The sequence below is a fragment of the Hylaeus anthracinus genome, unplaced genomic scaffold, assembly GCF_026225885.1.
Source record: "Hylaeus anthracinus isolate JK02 unplaced genomic scaffold, UHH_iyHylAnth1.0_haploid 3, whole genome shotgun sequence".
Classification (NCBI taxonomy): Eukaryota; Metazoa; Arthropoda; class Insecta; order Hymenoptera; family Colletidae; genus Hylaeus; species Hylaeus anthracinus.
Genome location: NW_026535284.1, coordinates 1,016,526 through 1,037,233, shown reverse-complemented (window position 1 = coordinate 1,037,233; position 20,708 = coordinate 1,016,526). Strand labels below are relative to the sequence as shown.

At 33.8% G+C, this 20,708-nt stretch overlaps 2 protein-coding genes and 1 long non-coding RNA gene across 4 annotated transcripts in view; 2 read left to right on the top strand and 1 right to left on the bottom strand.

Moving 5' to 3' along the window:
- Nucleotides 1-1,659: 1,659 nt before the first annotated feature.
- Nucleotides 1,660-6,024, top strand: LOC128894270 (solute carrier family 25 member 35-like). Of its 2 annotated transcripts, XM_054155924.1 has the most exons (5): nucleotides 1,664-1,884; nucleotides 4,123-4,504; nucleotides 4,702-4,920; nucleotides 4,990-5,104; nucleotides 5,587-6,024. In XM_054155924.1, exons 1-5 carry the CDS (start codon nucleotides 1,850-1,852, stop codon nucleotides 5,778-5,780), a joined length of 945 nt encoding a protein of 314 aa, XP_054011899.1. In that variant the 5' UTR covers nucleotides 1,664-1,849; the 3' UTR covers nucleotides 5,781-6,024. The 2 variants fall into 2 exon arrangements, with proteins under 2 accessions (XP_054011898.1, XP_054011899.1); XM_054155923.1 differs by having other exon boundaries at nucleotides 1,660-1,884; nucleotides 4,702-5,104.
- A 354-nt stretch (nucleotides 6,025-6,378) lies between these two features.
- On the bottom strand, nucleotides 6,379-20,356 carry LOC128894305 (solute carrier family 2, facilitated glucose transporter member 1-like). Its single transcript, XM_054155977.1, has 9 exons — nucleotides 20,257-20,356; nucleotides 16,886-16,940; nucleotides 9,462-9,544; nucleotides 8,449-8,556; nucleotides 7,860-8,133; nucleotides 7,497-7,790; nucleotides 7,014-7,420; nucleotides 6,638-6,909; nucleotides 6,379-6,558 (listed from the first exon to the last, which is right to left on the bottom strand). Exons 2-9 carry the CDS (start codon nucleotides 16,899-16,901, stop codon nucleotides 6,468-6,470), a joined length of 1,545 nt encoding a protein of 514 aa, XP_054011952.1. The 5' UTR covers nucleotides 16,902-16,940; nucleotides 20,257-20,356; the 3' UTR covers nucleotides 6,379-6,467.
- LOC128894322 (uncharacterized) overlaps nucleotides 10,048-20,708 on the top strand; it is a 114,003-nt gene continuing 103,342 nt past the window's right edge. Inside the window, exon 1 of the long non-coding RNA XR_008461510.1 lies at nucleotides 10,048-10,328. This is a non-coding gene — a long non-coding RNA (uncharacterized LOC128894322). The remainder of the gene's footprint in view (nucleotides 10,329-20,708) is intronic.

The window sequence follows — 20,708 nt, the reverse complement described above, 5'->3', positions numbered from 1 at the left end:
AAAGACAATACTAATGTAACAATAAAACTTTTTTATTTATTGATTTTTTTAAATCTAACTTTTTCCAATGTATTTGTAAGATTTTCATGATTACAATGAGACCAAACACGATATACATACAGCGAAACAGGAAAGTATTCGGTTATTTGTTTGTATTTTATATTTCATATTACCTCTTATACCAAAATTTTTTTTTTATAAATTATACAAGATGTTTGGCAACCGAACAAAATATAAAATAGGAATAAAAAAAATACACAGCAGCTTGGGATCGAACTAGCGATATCTTATGTACGATACTACGATTAGTTACCAGCTGAACCGAGTTTTTTTGCCAGAGTGACCGTTAACAGTGTCGTATCCAGGGTAACAGGTGTGGGGTGCTATAGCTATTGTGGCTATGAGCGCGAAATCATGAATATATTTGTCCTTATTATTTATATATTGTCTATAATTATGTATTGTCTTTATATATTGTCCTACATTTGTCCATAAATCATGAATATATTTGAAAAATTATGCAGAGGTAATTAAGATACACCTTTTTAGTCATGCGTATACTTCATTGATGCTATGTTCACTGCGCGTGCGCGAAAAAACCCGGCCCGACTACGATACCTGCAAACCAAGTCGAAAAGCGTGTTTAGATGGTCGACACGGTAACAGAAAGGAAGACGACGACAGCGCTGAAGTGGAAAGCACGATATTAAGGTAGCCATGTTGGCATATGAATCGTCTCAATCGTAGCGACACCACCAATGTAATTTTACGAGGCGAGGAAGCAACCTTTTTGACTGATTTTGACTGATTTTTTTTTTAAACTGTTCCTTGTAAAATGCTGTTGCGGGGGATAGTTACAGATTTTTGGAAAAAGACCCACAAAAAATTTCTTGTCTTTGAACGTATTTTTAGCACGTTTCAAAAGCGAATTGCAAAATGTGTAACTATCCCCCGCAACGGTATTTTATAAGGAACAGTTAAAACAAAAATCAGTCGGAAAGGTCGCTTCCTCGCCTCATAAAATTACAATAACTGTGTGGAAAATTGCAAACATTTGACATCATTCTGTCTTTGTCTCTCCTCCGATTGATGTATCTCCTTTTCTGTCACAGAGCTTCCTACTTTCTCCGCAACTGTCGCTGAAGTCAACTCGGAGTTTTGCTGGGTCTCCTGCGTACCCCAAACAAAGTTTAACTTATACATTCATTGTAACCATTGGTAGATTATGAAAAGGAATAAACTATAACAAAAAATTAGATATTCAAAGTGCTGAAATTCTAAAAATTTAGTTTCAAACATATAACCATATTATCAATTATAGTCCTATTTAAACTTCCCGCTATAAATTGGCAATGTAAGATGGCCGACGAACCTCCCTCCTTGGCTTCATACCGCACCATGTCGCTTGCTAGCCTATAATCGGTTTCTATACAGGGTGTAACAACATTTTTGGCACACCCAGTATATACCCCTGAAGGGGCGCCACGATAATCTTGCCCGGGGCGTCAATATTGCTAAAATCGATCCTGTCTGCGAGCTTACTATTTTTTCCGCATTTGTCGCTGAAGTCAACTCGGAGTTTGACTCTGGCTCCTGCGCATGTGCGCACCCTCAATCGCGACCTTGAACAATCATATGATCGTTTACGCAAAAATAGTTATCGCGCGGAACCGTACAGAATGATGTAAACCGATGGGTATTAGGGGGAACAGGTTCAGTAATGTTAGAAACAGAGTCATGCAGCGCCAATTGGCGCTGCATGACTTGACTAATTGTAAGAGGCCAGATATACTTTAGTTTTCAGTAATCAAGCGTACATGAATGAACGTTCCGTTCTTTCGTTTAGGAAATGACCGCAGCGCCGAGCGCGATCAACACCAAACCGTGAGCGTTTTTATAGTCGATCACGCGACACGCGTTTCTAAGAAATCATAGTTTCGTGTCTCCAACCGGCCGGCCACGTATTACTCGCAAGTAGATTCGAGTATTTCATATATTATTCTCTTCATCCCTGACTCGAGATTTATACTATTAAAGTACAACTGTCCTGTGTTACACACTTTTACACGATGTTTGTTTAGTCAGATCAATCTTACGTGTAACAAGTATTTCAATTCATTGAAACATTTTTAACGTTTCATTTTTTTTATTTATTTGAAAAATTGTCTCTTATTTTGCAATTGAAATTCATTTTTAAGTACATGAAACGTATTACTTAAGAATATAAAATATATTGTTGTCAATTACAATAGCATTAATATTAACTAAAATTGAGTATATTTACCATTATAATGTCACTCCAAACTGGACCTCTTATATATTTTAAGCATAAATCACCAAACGCATCTACCTTACTAGAAGTATTGAGGGATATTTATATGTTTACTATTACTAACATTATTTTTCTTTGTTATAATCGCTTGTATGAGTTGATTTGTAGTAGAGCTTATTTAATACTTTTAAAATTTACTTATTATACCAGATGAGTCTTCTAACATAACGAACTCAAATAACTCGTAAGGCATTCGTTGTGCGACAAAATGTTTCAAACAAAAGTTGCATTGTATTTAGGGGGATATACAGTGCTTTAATCTGTTTTTTATTATCTTACTTTTTTATCGAGATATTAGGGTCACTTTCAGTTTTTTAAATGGAATGTCTAATATTTCTTTCCGAATTCTGATAAATCATCAGATTTTGCATAAAAAAGTATTACACAAAGTGAGACTTCAAATGAATAATTACTGAGATATTTATAAAAGAAGTTTTATTTTAAGTGGTGTTCTAAGTGATGTCCATTACAGTACTTGCACTTACGCAATCGAATTATCACATGCACTAATAATACATTCTCGCATATTTTCTGCTGTCGTTGGTGATACATGATAAACTCGATTTTTTACTGACAACTTAAGAATGTAGAATGCAGTGGCTCATTTCGATCAGAATACTTTGCTTCGTATAAGATCTTAGCTCTTATAGCATTTTCTTCACATGCACCATAAAGAATTATCATATCCTATTTTTCATTGTTACTGAACATCGTAATAAAAATGTAGCACCTTTCTCAATACAACTTTAATGGTTACTGAGATACTAAATAGGCATTTCGTGTTGATGATTTCTAACATCTGACAGGAAACTTGTTTACAGACATGACCTGCCAACATAAACAAAGTGATGTTAAGAATCAGGTTGACTAAGCGTATTTTCTAATAGAAGATTATTAATTTGAAGATATCTCAGTAAATTATTCATTTGAAGTCCCACTTTGTGTAATACTTTTTTACGCAAAATTTGATGATTTATCCGAATTCGAACAAAAATATTAGACAAAAAACAGATTAGTGCACTGTATGTCCCCTAGATACCATGCAACTCTTGTTTGAAAGATTGTCATACAACGAATACCTTACAAGTTATTTAAGATCGTCATGTTAGAAGACTCATACTGTATAGTCAGCGTTGTAGAAATACTACTGTTTTTGTTTCTTTGTGATAAATTTAAAGCTAGCAATACTTAAATATTTACTGAAATGAAGGTAAAAGTCCTTAGGCACTTTGCATATCCAACTTCTGAATAGATATCACAACATGAATTTTCATGCTCAGTTTCAAATTGTTTTTATGAATTGATTTGCATTATATGTATTTGGTACTACTTCAATAACAATGCAATACTACTTTCATAACAATGTTATAAAATATTTTTAAGTGAAATAAAAAATATAACATTTTAAGTCATAAAATTGACAGAAAAGGAGCAAAAATTAATAATTATATTGGAGAACAATTGATTAAAGAATTTTGTCACACATATAGAAGATATACACTGTTGTTCCATATTTAATAAATGTACTGTATATAATAAATAAATAATAAAAGAGTATTTTCTATTCCTCGTATTTATTTTCAATAATTATATTACTGTTATTGTAGAATTTCCGTCAGAATTACTTTATATAGTCGAAACTAATAGCTACTCGAATATTTTGCAATGTATATACAATTGTACTTAACGAACAACTAAAAGTACAAAATTAGTCTTATTTGCAATAAAAAAAAAAAAAAATGTCCATGGTAACAATTAATCTTTAATATTTATTTTTCTGCTTATTCTAGTCTAGGTACTGAGTTTATAATTGGAGCATTAGCAGCTGTGGGAGCTGGTTTTTTCACAAATCCAATCGACGTAATCAAAGTACGCCTACAATTGCAGGGTGAATTAGAAGCACGAAATTCATATAACAAAATATATAAGAATACTTTGCATGCAGGCTATTTGATAGCAAAACATGAAGGCGTGCTTGCTTTGCAAGCTGGTATCGTACCTGCCCTTTATTTTCAAGTGGTACTTAATGGAATACGGTTAGGTGTCTACAATTCCGCTAAAAAGTATGACCTTATCACTAATAAAAAAGGGAATACCGATGTTCTCAGTACTGCAATTGTAACTGGAACTGCTGGGAGTATAGGAGCTGTACTTGGTAGTCCTTTCTACATGGTAACTCGCTACATTGTGCATACTCATTATTGAATAACAATACATAAATCCCAAGTAGAACTTCTGTTATCTGAATCCTGCTGCCTTCTTTTTTTATTTATTGTTTTGTAATTTTTTTTTTATTAAACAATGCATATAATGTTTAAATTAATGTACTAAATCACATCTCGTATTCTTTTTTTTATTAATCGTAATAGCTGAAAACACAATTACAATCACAATCGGCGCAAACAATAGCTGTTGGTTATCAACACAATCATTTGGGTACCTGGTATGCATTCAAGTCTTTATGGAAAGAAGGTGGAATAGTTGCTTTATATCGCGGTTGGTATGCTAACATACCACGCGTTTTTGTGGGTTCCGCAACACAACTAACCACCTTTGGTTTAGCCGCGGACTGGTTACGTTCGTTACAAGTGAGTATCCATTATAAAGTAATGGGAAAAAAATGTAACGTAAACTGGAATGTTTATGATTTCTTTCAGATACTACCAAATCAACCAATACTTTTGACCTTTCTTGCGTCCATGATCGGTGGAAGTTGCGTGGCACTTACTATGCAACCATTTGACGTTTTAGCAACAAGACTTTATAATCAACGTGAGTTCCGTTAATTCTATACTTATGCTAGAAATTAATCTTTGCTGATAGCACATTACACTACTAATTGAATCGTTCATTATGAAGATGATGTAAATTCATCTACTTAAAAAATGGAATTTCTGCAATGTTTGACAATTATGTCGATTTTCAATCAATATTTCTTCATGACTAAGCAACTTTGGTTATTAAACAGAATAAGGAATACATTCATTTAAAAAATAGTGTAAACCTATGAAGACAAATGATCTTATATTTTTGCAACATTATGAAAAATTATAAGGTCGTAATGGAATTCTTGTTGTACACACCACCCGTGCGCGATGATTATTTTAAAAATCTTAATCATACTTCATGTCGATTGAAACAAAGTAAGATGGATTAACACCATTTTCATAATAAACGGTTAAATTGTTCGATGAAGTTTCTTTTAAATACGACAAGTAAAAATACATAATACTTTTTGATTAATAAAAATACAGGGATAGATGCAGGCGGTAAAGGTTCGTTGTATAATGGTCTTTTAGACGCCATAATTAAAATATTCCGTAAAGAAGGACTGACTGGTTTGTACAAAGGAATCTTTCCAACATGGATGAGAATAGCACCGCACACTGTGCTGTGTTTAGTATTTTACGAGAAATTAGATCAGTTGTATTGTATGAGTAGATCGTAAATGTGTGATTGTAGGAAAGTATGTATGGAAAACCTACGAATAGTAATGCGGAATAACGTTATTCATTACCAGAACAAGTTGTACAGTACATTTCGAAGTCCATATTAATTTGTATCTTAATGTCATTGTACATACCGTATATCTAGGTTCTGAACATAGGGGAACAAAAGCTTTATAATGTTCAAACTAGTGTATAATGAATACCAGGTAAAAAAAAAATAAATTTTACTTTCTTACATGGGCAGTGATGTGTTAATAATTTAATAGCAATTACACGTTTAAAACCTTATGTTTACTTCACTATAAATTTACGATAATGTCCTCGTTTCCAACCCATCTGAATAAATTAAGAATACAGTACACATTTGTAAAAAGATTTACAGTAAATACTCTCTGGGAAGTCGATGTTATAGTAAGAGTTTAATATATATATATTTAAATATAATATATATTTAATATATATATTTAAATATAATATATATTTAATATATATATTTAAATATAATGTATATTTAATATATATACGAGAATATTCGTATAAAATTTACAAATCACTCATTTTAAATGTAATTATTTGTAGAAAAGTGGTAGAGAAAAATTATAGTGCACTGTATAATTATATGTTATTATACATATGTTATTATCCATATAATTATATGTATATTATGTAAAATTATAGTGTTCAATTTACGTTTCATTTGGTCTGGACTTAAAACCTTGACTTATGGATGACGCGATCTCCATCGTACTCCTACCTCTGGTCTCAGGTAAATATATCCTAAGTGCGTTAGTATTACATTAAGTCTTAAATCACTTGTTAATACAACTATATGATTATTTAATTCGTTATTACGTACCTAATAACTTGTCCTAAAATTAAAAGAAATCCAGCAAATATTAAGAAAGTGTATGCTCCTATAATCAGATCTATTATTGGAAACATCATTCCAACTAAAAAATTTCCACCCCAATTAAAGACACTGCCAAGTGCCATAGCTATTGGTCTGGGGCCAACGTCGAATAATTCAGATCCAATAAAGTATGGTATTGGACCGAGACCAATTCCATAAAATAACACATAAGCCAGTATAGATACTATACACACAAATGGCATACACGATGATACACGCTGCAAGAAGACAAATAATTATTATATAAACATATACATTCCTATATGTTGAAAGTTGTATCCGAATTCCTAATTTTGTTTTGTTATAAATTATTTTCACTTACAATTAATTGGATGGAAATACATAAAATCACCAAACATCCAAAACATAAATAATTACTACTAAGGAAGACACATCTCCTGTTTAAAGATGACATTACTGGTACAGAAACAAGAGCCATAACAATATTAATCACACCAGTTCCAAGAGTAGCATATTGCGCTCCAGCAGTACCAAGTCCAGCATCATGAAATATAGAGTTTGAATAGTAAAAAATAACATTTATACCACTCATTTGTTGTCCAAATTGTATTAGACAAACTAAAAATAAAGGGAGCCTCAAACTGGGATCCATCATTATGCGTTTGATAGTCCAAGGTTCAGATGTTGTTTTCTTCTCTATTTCTTGGTTTAAATTCGAAATTTCCGTTTGTAGAAGCATTGTGTCCATATTACGTATCCTCCTGAGTTCTAAAATATCGATGTAATTGATATGATTGCAAATATAGTTGCATTACTTATTATGATGATACTAGTAGACACTAACCGTCCAAAGCCTTTTGTTTCTGCTCTCTAATTATAAACAAATACTTGGGACTTTCTGGTAAAACAACAATTGTAAGTACTAAGGCACACACGCATAGCGGAATAAATAATCCTAACATAAATGGCCAAGAAGTTTCAGTTCCTAGAACTGTATCGAGTCCTGCAATTTGGCCTAAAAACACTCCACATGTAAGTCCTAATTGACAGAGGACGCCAACAGCACCTCTCAATCTGAGAGGTGCTATTTCTGCCATGTACATTGGTACTACACATGTAGCGACACCTCCAGAGAGACCTAAGAAAAATAGATGAATTTAAATGTAAACTTTTCATTTGTAAGCACTATCGGCATATTAAAACTTACCCACAATTAATCGACCTACTAAAAGTAGTTCAATTGAATTTAACAAACGCACTAAGAAAAACATTACAGCTCCTATAATGCCAAATATGTTTCCAATGTAAAGTGTCTTTTTTCTACCATATCTATCTGCTAACCAACTGGCAAGAAACGAGCCAGTTACACCACCAATAAGAAAAATTGAAACAACGACAGACCATATTACTCTTAGACCATTATCGGAAATATCGACATCGTATCTTTCTCTAATACTTTCATTGCAAAACCTTGTTATCAACTGCAATATACATATATACTTATAAAATTTCTTAACATGTTAGGCTAATTACTTAACTATCGTAAAAGATATACAAAATGAACCTGAAAGAAATACAGATTGGAAATTTGAATCGACTTTAATTTCCTCTTGAAAAGTAAGCTTAAAGAAAGGCAGCTATTTAAAATTTTGAGGTTTGAGGCTTCAGTATTAAATAGATATTATTTTATCTTGCAAAACGAACAGGGATAGTATTATAAAAATTAATTTGTCTTCATTGTATTCAGCAAGATCACTTTGTATCAGTCTTTGCAGAATTGAAGAAGCAATACTAACATGAACTGCATTATTTACTACTCCTATGTTAAATCCTGCTGGAACTGCTGATCCAAGGCAACTAGTAACACCTGCGAGAACGAGTATAATAGTCCAACCACCAGGTTCCTAAATGAAATCAATTTTAACATATATTTTTTGTATTTATCTGTAAAAGATATTTATGAATAAAAAGTTTAAGATTAAAATTAAATAACTAATTTTGTTTCTTTTGCGAAAGAAACTAGCCCTCCTTTAATTTCCACCTTTAATATTCAATAGTAGTGGTCAAATAGTAATATTCAAAGACTTAAATATTTAAAATTTAAAACAGTAAGTATTCAATTATTCAATTACTCTTAATTCTAGCTAAAATAATTATAATGTTAGTGAAATGTATAACTTAATTCCGATGCACAGATATAAAGTTGCATTTATGGATATTCATTTTTTTCATTCATTGTATACATTTATGATATCGCTACTCATACAGAAGAAAGAAACCACATGTAAAGATACTAAATTATATAAGACAACTACACTTAATCAAATATTGCTATATTTGACAAACATTTTGCCTACTTACTAATTTACATTCCTTGCTTAGGAACATACTGATCTTTTCATAAATACGAGTTCAAATAATGGAAATGCAAAAAATAGTCTGATAATCAGAAGTATGTTTAAATGACGTTATCATATAACTCTTCATAAATTTTCTTACATAAAAGTAGTTCGTCATCTAATGCAGACACTAAATTATGTGAGACAGTTGTGCTAAATCAAATACCATTATACTCAGCAAACTTGTATGACAATTTACATTTCTCGCGTAGAAATATTACAATTTCTTTCTAAATACGAGCTAAATAAAGAGTGAAAAATATTTTAGCAATGAAAATTATACTTCATCTTTCTATGAATTCTCTTACAGAGATATTTCATGAGGTTATACAAACATTCCAACAACCGAAAACATGAAATAAATAAACAGCTCAAGCTTTTGATTTATCGTTGTATCTATTTGTACTTGCCGATCTCTCATCATGATTGTTCGAGGTAGGTTGACGGGAAAGTTCAGCGTCTGTGACATCCGTGAGTACGGCTGTATGATTGCCTGCGATTAAGATCAACGATTAAATCGAAATATTTTTGTACAAATTTAAAAAAAAAAAATCCTACCCTTCTTGTTGGAATCGTAACACCTATCATAAAAGATACAATTGTTTTAAACAAATTTGGCCACGCGCATCTAGGTACGTAAATAATTTTTAATATCATAAAATATTATATTCGAAGGTACGACACAACAAACAAATATTTCAGGATGCCGTTAGATCGAATGAAATTCGAATAACGATGCAACAAATTTTCGACAAATATTACCTAACACCATGTTATGTACATTGGCTTAAAAAAAAAGCTTATCCATTCTATCCAAATGTGAAAGTGTGTTTCGATCTTTCCGATTGGTCAATACCGTTGTACGCGCAAGTTGATTAACTACAAGTCCTGTGTATTTTTAGTGATACTAGGTAATACGACAAGTTTTCTGAAGGTAGGTCCAGCACGTGTCACTGACATAAAGTTGAAAATCGAGACAGTAAATATAATACAAACCAGAATCAAGAAGTTGATGGCAATACGGACGCGTTGTTGTCGACATGTGGTTTTGTTATTGCACGAAAAAAACGGATCGACAAATCTTTCGATTCTCGTTGATTTACGCGAGTGTTTACTATCTCGGCCGTGATACAACCTGACTCTAATTGACTTTGTGCGAACAACCGAAAAATATATACATAGATACAAGTGAGTGTGCACGTTTACGTTATCATCGTGTGCCATTATTGAATCACCTTTCTTAAGGAAAGTAACGTGTGATCAGTCACGTGTGACCGGTAAGTATTCTTACAATACAATAGTACACACAATGCTTTAGTGTGGTTCCAATGATGTAATTTTTGTTATTTTGTTGAGAGTATTCGCGCCCTAACTGCACTTCTTCGAATTTTTCACTGTATTTTTTTATTTTAAATATAAACTCGATAAATTAAATCTACTGAATTATTACTCTATCCGTTATACTAACTTTTATAAATAATAATCGCAAGAGCAGATGCCTTGTGATAAACGATTGCGCGTGGGTGTTAGTTGGTCTATCGAGAAATGAATTTAAAGAGTTAAGATAAAATATCGCTATCACGGAAGAAAATGGGTAATGAATTCGGAACTCGCGTTTACTATTATAGTCGCGAGTTTGCGTTTACTATTATTATAAATAAATAAATGGTAATTAATTACCAGATAATGTATTGTCATGATGTAACTAAAATGTGGGGATTTGTCTATTCAATTGCATCATACCCAGGGCCGGTTGTAGGGCATGTTGTAACACCTTGAAAGGAGTGGTTCGGGAGGTGATTTGGAACAACTTTTTCCTTAGCAAAAATGTTGTCCGAGGTTTCGTTGAGGAGATATTAACGGAAAACACTGACCAATCAGAGCGCGAGTATGCCGATGGAGCGTAAGCTACGCGCTAGACGGCCGCGCTCATACGCTACCGCGAGCGCTCCACCAGCATACTCGCGCTCTGATTGGTCAGTGTTTTCCGTTAATATCTCCTCAAAGAAGCCACATTTTCGCTAAGGAAATAGTTGTTACCCTATACAGGGTGTCCCAAAAGTCGGGGAGGAGCCGGAAATGGGGGGTAGCTGAGACGATTCTGAACAACAATTTCCTTTGCAAAAATGTCGGTTGGGGCTTCGTTATGGAGATATTAAGCGAAAACCCCGACCAACGCCAGTCCTGATCATACCGATAGGCAATACATATACGCGTATGTAAACACTGAAATATGTAATTTGACCCGTGTAAGTTGGGTCAACACATGCAGGCATTATCTCGAATGAAGATATTCAATATGTCAATGAATGAAATATAACTGTGAAAATGATCGTATTATCACTGAGCTTCAAATAGGCTATGTAAGTAAATACAAATACAAATACTTTGTTCTTGTTATCTTTATTGTGCTAACAAATTAAGTCTTGGCTAGTATCTGGTTCAATATAAATAGACACTTGGGATTTTGATGCAAAATTAAAACTGTACAGTGGGAATAGTCCTGTACTCCCGAGTGGCTAGATGAATTTATTTCTGCTATAGTTCGATTTTCAGACTTGGCATGAATGAATTATTATATGAATATCAACTCTCGAGTTGTTAATTCGAATCGGTGACAAAATTCAGTTTGTGATGGAGAGTTTCAGGTTGAATAAACTCATTTTTATTATGTAAATATATTTATTAGAGTTAATAAAGAAAAATAATACACGTGAGAACGTCGAACATAAAACTTTTCTTAGATCATAAAACTGTGCCAACCTACCAACCTACTAAAACAAAAGAAACCTAAAACTAACTCTCGTGGATGATCAGTACTACCAACAGTTTGAGTATGAACAATAAAACTGCAGCAAATATGCCTTGAGTACTCGACGTTATTAAATTATTAGATTTTAGCAAAGGACACTTAGTCGAACTAGTAGTGTTGCCAAGGATATTCGTTTTGATGCAGAAAAATAACGTACTCTAACCCCGGGTCCACACTGCGCGAACACTGGTGCGCGTACATCGTTCGTGAACATGGTAGCTAACCCTGTTATTCATCGGTTTTCGCTGTAGTGTGGACGGGAAATAGCAAAGTTCGCTAACAAATGACGTAATGGCCCTCCTAATAGGCGTAAAGTCGTAAAAATAGCCTCGCTGGGTTAGGCGAAAACTGTGTTCGCGAACCAAATTCAGCGATCCACGAGGTGGTGGATCTCGCGAACACTTTCGGGAAAAACATTGCCTTTTTCCTCGTTCTTGTTCCTTTTCAAACCCCCGGAGCTTGGGTATTGCTATTATTTCCAACTGTGGGGCTGGTCTTTATGACCACCCGCAGGTAGGTACATACTCCAAAGGGATGATATGCGTGACCGAAGTTAACATTCTTTTCTTATTACTCATCCAAGTTTGTATATTTTTTATCCGACTTCGAAAAGGAGGAGGTTACTCAATTCGACATGTATTTTTTTTTTTTTTTTAAATGTCTGTTCACCGATTACGCCGAGATGGCTTGACCGATCGGAACGAATCCTGTTGCATCTTGTAGAGCATGCCCCCCCCCCCCGCCGGTGGTTCCATTCTTACGACTTTTTGCGATTTGTCATATTTTACCCGTCTTTTTATTAAAAAACCGTGATTTTTAGGTATGCTTGCCGATTACGTCGAGATGGCTTGAGGAATCGGAGTGAAACCATTTGCATCTTGTCGAATATTTCTTTCAGTTGGTCGCGTAAAAAAAAACATTTTGTGATTTGTCATTTTTTACCAGTTTTTTTTTTAAAACAGAAAAATTTTGTCTTGCTTCTTACTCCGAGACGGATGGACCAATCAGATTGAAACTTCTTGCATCTAGAAGAGCATTTGCCACTTGGTCCCATAATAAAACATTTGTCCTTAGTTTGTTTTTTACCACTTTATATCACTTTTTATCGCAAAGAGCGTACTATTTCACGTATGTTTGGCCTGAAATCGATGAAATCCCTTACATTTTGCTGCTGTACAGGTTTTCGCGATGATCAAATTTCCAAAAATTTATGAATTTTTTAATTGTTTATAACTATTGCTATTGCAAAATTCCTTGTCTTTGCTGAAACTCGGCACGGAATTAACCGATCGAAATAGAATTTTCCGCATTTCATGATAGATGAATTTGTGATGTTCCCATTTGCAAAAATGTATGGACGCTTCCATTGTTTGAAACCATTGTTGGTGCAAAATTGCTATGCTCTGGTGTAGCTCAATAAGAAATTTACCAAACGCAATCAATCCTTTTACATATATTCCTGATAATCCCATTTGTAACAATACAGGGTGTCCCAAAAATGTTGGATGATGAAATGAGGGGGTTGATTTGAAACAATTTTTCGAGGCTTCGTTAAGGAGATATTGACAGAAACCTCCGACCACTCAGAGCGCGAGTATGCCGGTGGAGCGCCTGCGGTAGCGTAGGCTTCGCAGGCGCTGCACCGACATACTCGCGCTTTGATTGGTCGGGGGTTTTTGTTTCTGGAATATCTCCTTAACGAAGCCTCGAACACCATTCTTGCTAAGGAAAAATTGTTTCAAATCGTCCCACCCCCCGGAACCACCACTCTTTCCAAGGACCTCCAACGTTTTTGGGTCATCCTGTATATTGCTCATAACTATTGTTATTGCATGAAACCTATTGGTTATAGATTGCCACTAAAAAGAGTGAAATAAAATAATTTTTTGGAAAAAATTTAACCGACTTCGAAAAAGGTGCAGTGAAAAGCATGAAATAATTTCTAGTTAATTTATATGAATACGCACTAGCTCTAGATATAATTGCTTAAAAGTATGGAAAAATGCAGTGAAAAGTGTGAAATAATTTTTATTTAAACTTCATTGTTATTCACCGTCGTTTGATGAATTTGGTTAAATTATTCAATACATTATATTAAATGCAATGCACATTTTTCGGAGGCGGCGCATAATGTAAAATTACTGTTCTAGCGAATTATCGAGGACTGTCTGGATTCCAAAAAGATCGATATACGTCAACACGATTTGCCTGTCTCTCTGTCTTCTGTCTCTCTGACAATGTTGGCCACCACGGAGAGCTACGTGGTGCGGAGAGACCTAAATGCTTGGAAATTTTAGCGTTCAAATTGTTCTCCGAAGATGGGAATACATAGAGTGTCACCGCTGACATACGTCACGTAATCGTCATCGACGCGTACGAGAAATATGTTACAAAGCTTCGTGCTTCGTCTGTTTCGAACTGCGAGACTTTTTGACTTTCTTGTGATTCACCAGTTTCACATAAAAATCTTTGTTTCCTTTAGACATCGGTATTTGCTTCGTCTGCGAACTGGGAAATTTCTTACGTTAATTCTGTCAATTCGACAAAATTCTGTTCGAGCAAAAATACCGAACAACTACCTACAGACAAAAGTACCAATTTTGGTTTAACTATCTGTCGAAGGAACAAAAAATATGAACTGTAATTATTGCTATTATACGTATTCATATTCATACAGTATTTCCATGGGGAGAGTTTATACATCAGCAGTAATCAATTTTGCCGCCCCTCCTCTCCAAAAAAGCCCCAAATCTACTCAAACTATATTTCCGTGTACATACTATATACATTAAGTATTAATTCCACATAGACAATAAATATGTATACATTGACAGCATTCAATATTGCCGCCTCTACCAAAAGCTAACCCAAAGTGCAATTAAAAATTTTTTACATCTGCGCCGCCTCCGAAAAATGTGCATTGCATTTAATATAATGTATTGAATAATTTAACCAAATTCATCAAACGACGGTGAATAACAATGAAGTTTAAATAAAAATTATTTCACACTTTTCACTGCATTTTTCCATACTTTTAAGCAATTATATCTAGAGCTAGTGCGTATTCATATAAATTAACTAGAAATTATTTCATGCTTTTCACTGCACCTTTTTCGAAGTCAGTTAAATTTTTTTCCAAAAAATTATTTTATTGTTGTATCTTGATGAAAGTATATGCAATATATTGGCGAGATTTTTCTGATAAAAATGGCACCAAACACAATGCAATTCAGACAACTTTAAGTTTCGTTTACAATACGCAATATTTTTATAATATTAATACTTGATTTTGTGAGCCAGTAATCGATTAGAAAGTCTCTTCGAAAAAAGGAAACAGATTGTAAAATTCTTGCCAGGAGATAATTAGGGCCTATGAAAAAACTAGGTAACTTTTGTAGCTATGTGAACCTGATACCCGACTTTTCAAAAATTCATTTTTTTTTATGGAAAATAATAGTATTTCGTTTGTACTTGATTGTACCATCAATCGTTTCGTTTGTACCTTCATCAATTAATAAATAAAAAAAATAAAAAAAAAAGACAAGCACCCGACATTGAGATTTTTGAAATCGGGTTTTTCCCTATTCTTTAGAATCGTTTGTACCCGTTTGTATCGCTTTTCGTTTCGTTTGTACCTCAACAGTTTATGATTTATAACCAATTGTTTATACACGCAAGGGGAGAGTTCGTCATTCATTAATTCTGCGTATTTCTGAAGAACTCATTTTGAAGTGGAAACGTAAGGGAATGAGACTGAATTGTTTTAAAAATTAAAGTTACAGGCACAGAGGAAGAACAGATTAAAAAAATTTTAAAAATTAATTTACTCCTTTTTTACGCGTACAACAATTGGCTGTAAAATTTAAACTAGTGAAGTATAAACAAAGTGAAAAAACAGATTACAAAAATCTCAATGTCGGATGCTAGGTGATTTTTTTTTTATTTTTTTTTATTTATTAATTGATGAAGGTACAAACGAAACTATTAATGGTTCAATGAAGTACAAACGAAATGCTATTATTTTCCATAAACGAATGAATTTTTGAAAAGTCGGGTATCAGCTTCACATAGCTAACTTTTTTAAGACGTGAAGCTGACAAGGGACGTAAAATTGTATTTTAAAAAATATTAATAGGCAAACATACTGTCTTAAAAAAAAAGGTCAACGAACATTTCTTGAAGAATAGTATGTGTAATATATATAGGCTGTAACAAAATCTATTACTTATTATAAGTGAAACTCAAAATTGTCTGAATTGCGTCGTGTTTGATATCATTTTTATCAGAAAAATCTCGTCAATATATTGCATATATTTTCATCAAGATACAACAAAAAAAGCATAAAAACTTGGATGAATATTAAGGAACTAATATTATCTATGGTCACCCATATTATCCCTTTGGAGTATCCGCCGGCGGGTGGTCGTAAACGGCGTTTGCTTTCGAGCATTTCCAACCATGGAGAAGATGCGGATCGCCCGAATCCACAAAATAACATGTTTCACAGGAGTACGAACATCGTAGATGCTAAAGCCATGTTATTATGTGTAGTTTATGAAAAGTGCGCGTTCAGTAAAGTGTACATTGTAAAAGTATTTATGATACGTAATACGAGGAGAAAAATGTTGCAAAATCTAACAATACTAACGTCACTAGCTAAGAAACAGATGTACCGTTGTGCGTAAACTAGATGCGCGGGAGACTGTCGACGGTTGCACGGAATGCTTTACGCGGTGTTTGCTCTTGACCAATCTTTACTGGTGGCAATGGCTTTCCAAAAATGTTAGGAAAAGTTCTGCATTGTCTAGTCCATCACTTCGGAGAACCATCCAGTGGAAAAGAATTAACTTCTATAAAAGTAATTATTGAAATAATGTTATTCTGACTTTCTCATATCCTCACAAAAGTGCTATAGTTAGGCGAAAACAGTGCTGCGCTACACTTGATTTACTACATGACAATGTTAAACGAAACTACTTATGGATAATCATAAATAATATGTGTTAATTGTTTTGTACGTACTTTTGTAGTCAACCATGTCCTCGATTTATCACTGTGAGAACGCTGACACAGCAATCTACGCGAAGAAACAAATTTTTTTTAAATACCTTAGCTATATTTGTACTTATGTTAGAATCGAATGTTTACGATTGAAACAGACAGTTGACTACGTGTCACTAGCACTTGCCAGAGTCATGAATGACATGATTCAATTATTGAAATTTATCGATCGATCAGTATTTTGAGCTCTCGATAATTTGAGTAATTTTAATAGGAAACTACCATTAACGATGCACTCAGAAGCAGTGCCGGTTTTAGCAATATTGGTGCCTTGGGCAAGATTATCGTGGCGCCCATTCGGGGATTACAATTTTTAAGAAAAAAGAACAAAGGAATAATATCAAACGATGAATCTGTATTTAGATTGTAAAAATTGTTAAACCACATAACACAGAAGAGACAATGAGACAATAATGGTATATTCGCATACCAGGGACACCGGGCCGCGGCGCCCTCCACAAATCTAGCGCCCCGGGCGCGCCACCCCCTAACGTCGGCCCTGCTCAGAAGACCCTTTTTCTTCTCGACTATGTTTACACAGTATCACACGTGCAAAGGGTCGTAACGTCATTACCTTTGTTCTCTGGCGCTGTATTCACATTCTAAATTCTTCTTAAATTACAGTTAACGGTTATACACTTAATGAGGCCAAACGAATTATGAAAAGGCTCGTGTTTATATAATAAATGTAATATTCGCGTTGTATCGCAAAATTTGTTTACAAAGCCAGGGACCGATCGAGACTTATCAGGGACTAAGGGTCCTTTCTTTTCTAGAATGTTTCATGAAAGTTAACCCCTTAACCTACGATTTCCGTTCCAACAGTCTGGGCCCAAAATGTAAACAAGATCGCTCAGCCTTTGAGCCATTCCGCGGTTTGGTAAATCGGACCTAAGGTGTACCAACCGTGCACTACTGTATGTGTAATATACAATTGGTTTAATTTTGTGAAATATTTGATAAGTAATTATAACCTGATGTATAATAATAATTGTGGTAGATATAATACTACAAAAGGTTTATTATCAATTAATAAAATATAACATAAATCGAAAACATAATAAGCATTTATACAAAAGTCAATAATAAAAAATTAGCAACCAAGAATAACATGTAACTGATTGTGATCACATTACAAATCGCGACCTTCGTACTACGGGCCATGCTCGTAATGTTTACGATTGGCGCGACCAATGTACTACAGGCCAAGACCGTAATATTTACAATTGGCCCAAATACAAGACTACGAGTCCCGCACGTACTTATAGGTTAAGGGATTAAATGTTGATGTTATTACAAAAATATCATTTTAGCTTGATTCTTGCTTGTGAAAAACGAATATAATAATTCTTCCTTTGCGCGTTCCTAATTGTATTTTTAAATCTTTACGTAGTTAAGAAAGAAAGTAATACAGGGTGTCCGAAAAATGTTGTAATACCTTTGAAAGGGGTGGTTCGGGTGGTGATTTGAAACAACTTTTTCCTTAGCGAAAATATTGTCCGAGGCTTCGTTAAGGAGATATTAACGGAAAACACTGACCAATCAGAACGCGCGTATACCGATGTAACGCCCGCGGTAGCGAAGACTACGCACTAAGCGACCGCGGTCATACGCTATCGTGGGCGCTCCACCGGCATACTCGCGCTCTGATTGGTCGGCCGTCTAGCGCGTAGCCTACGCTACCGCGGCCGCTACATCGGTATCCGCGTGCTCTGATTGGTCAGTGTTTTCCGTTAATATCTCCTTAACGAAGCCTCGGACAATATTTTCGCTAAGGAAAAAGTTGTTTCAAATCACCACCCGAACCACCCCTTTCAACGACTTCCAACTTTTTTGGGAGACCCTGCATCTATACACGTTGTCTCATACCGTATAACGGACAACGGCGAAAGTTTAGAACATTATCGTAAATTAGAACGGTATTTAATCATTGGAAAATGAAATGGTTGATTTTATATGGAAATTTTCAATGCTTTTATCTTATTTATTACATTGTAGATAAAATTTTTTTATTAAAATAAATACCAACAGTGCGTGATAATTTACATACATACATTCATTATTCGGATACATTTTAGCGAATAATTATTAAACAATATAAAATATGGTAACAAAAATCAACACAAAAAGTAATAAAATGGTAAAAGTATAAACAGTGTACGTATGTCGTAGAAATAGGAAGAAAATTAAACTTTGTAAAATTGATCATTCATAAGTAATAGAAATTTTCATGTAGAAAGCTTGATCATTTGTATATATATTCATGTACCACCCAAAAGATTTATAACTTTAATTTAAAAAAAGTACTGATTCAATTTCCGATTGTCTTAAGAATCAAGAATAAGATAAATGAACAAGTAAGACAAGAATTTTATTTAGGTACAAATTTCGAGTAATTAGTTAAATATGAACTCGTACTCGTACTTAAATAAGTACTCGTTACTTATTTAATAAAATTTAAATTTTGCATCAAACTATCAAGTTGCATTTTACGTTGACGGAGTAAAACATTATGTATGTAACTAATCGATCGAAAAAATATCGCGAATGAATTTAGTTTTATTTATTCTATAGTATTCAAAATAAAATTCTGTTTATCACTAATGAGTGACACGTGATTAAACATTGTCACGGAATAGTATTACGCCATATCGCTCGACTAACACCGGCTTGCCGCATAACTTTGCATGTGTAAGTTGAATTCCGCAACAGTGTCAAGAAATAAACAAATTCAATAAACATGTTTTGTCCAGTTTTAAAAATTTCCTTATTTTTGTTTCTTTGTCTCTTTATTAACTGTGTCTGCGGCAAATGTTGTAATCGGGTTTTATATTATCTTGGTTGCATCGTTTACAACTTAAATCCAACTTAAATTTAATTTAAGACAAATTCTTGAAAAATTTGTATTTATTTTGGAATAAAAAATAATTTATATTGTTATAAATCTTATTCTCTGGATGTTTATTTTTTATTCGTTATGCGAAGCTTTCATGTGAAATAAGAATTTGGACAGGGGATAGTGACAATAAAAACGAGTAATGATACAAATGTTAAATATTTGGTGCAATTAGAAATAAAAATCTTTAAAGCGCTTTCTTCAGAAATATACACGATTAATTCAAATTGAAGAATGAAAATGACACTAAAATTTTGTAAGAAAACATGATTAAAAATATGAATAATTATTACAGTAATAATAATTGACGATTATTATAATAGTATGATATTGTGGATTATATACGCGTAAATATTTTTTCATAACCATACCAAATATTTTAAGATGAAACTAACAAAATAATAACTTAAGCAATGTGGAATATAGGATTACTTACTATTCGTTTTCGTCGGACGTGTTTAGTCCCAGAATGCACAACCACTTCGTCACGTTACTTACCGAGTAATACTTCGCCGCTGGAAGTGAATTCAGAAGACACAACCCCCCACCAATGGTATCTGGTATGCCTCTCCATTCAACTTGGCATTACTCATTTCTTGTTCAGCGTAATTAATTCTAACCTTGTCAACCCATTTTCACAGGATATTTGCGCGAGAAAGAGGTAACTTTTACATGAACAGGGAGTCATTACTTCCTGCGCGTTGGCGTCGGGAGGAGAGATGGACGATGTAGGAGGGATCTAGTTATCATTATCAACAGTATCCGGCCAGGATAACAATGGAAAGGTGTTCGTTATAAACAAAGCAGAATATTTATTTTCTATTTATGGATCTAAGAATAATTTTTAAACTAGGTAGCGCAGCACAGAGGAGTAAGTTACATAAAGAT

What these genes read in the sequence shown, in the direction of transcription:
- LOC128894270 (XM_054155923.1), top strand. Translation starts at nt 1,850, where the DNA reads ATGACCGCAGCGCCGAGCGCGATCAACACCAAACC. An exon ending in AGCGCGATCAACACCAAACC is followed by an intron (nt 1,885 to 4,122) that starts GTGAGCGTTTTT and finishes TGCTTATTCTAG; the next exon opens with TCTAGGTACTGAGTTTATAA. An exon ending in TTGGTAGTCCTTTCTACATG is followed by an intron (nt 4,505 to 4,701) that starts GTAACTCGCTAC and finishes TAATCGTAATAG; the next exon opens with CTGAAAACACAATTACAATC.
- LOC128894305 (XM_054155977.1), bottom strand. An exon ending in TAGTAAATAATGCAGTTCAT is followed by an intron (nt 8,134 to 8,448) that starts GTTAGTATTGCT and finishes TGTATATTGCAG; the next exon opens with TTGATAACAAGGTTTTGCAA. An exon ending in ATTTTAGGACAAGTTATTAG is followed by an intron (nt 6,559 to 6,637) that starts GTACGTAATAAC and finishes TAACGCACTTAG; the next exon opens with GATATATTTACCTGAGACCA.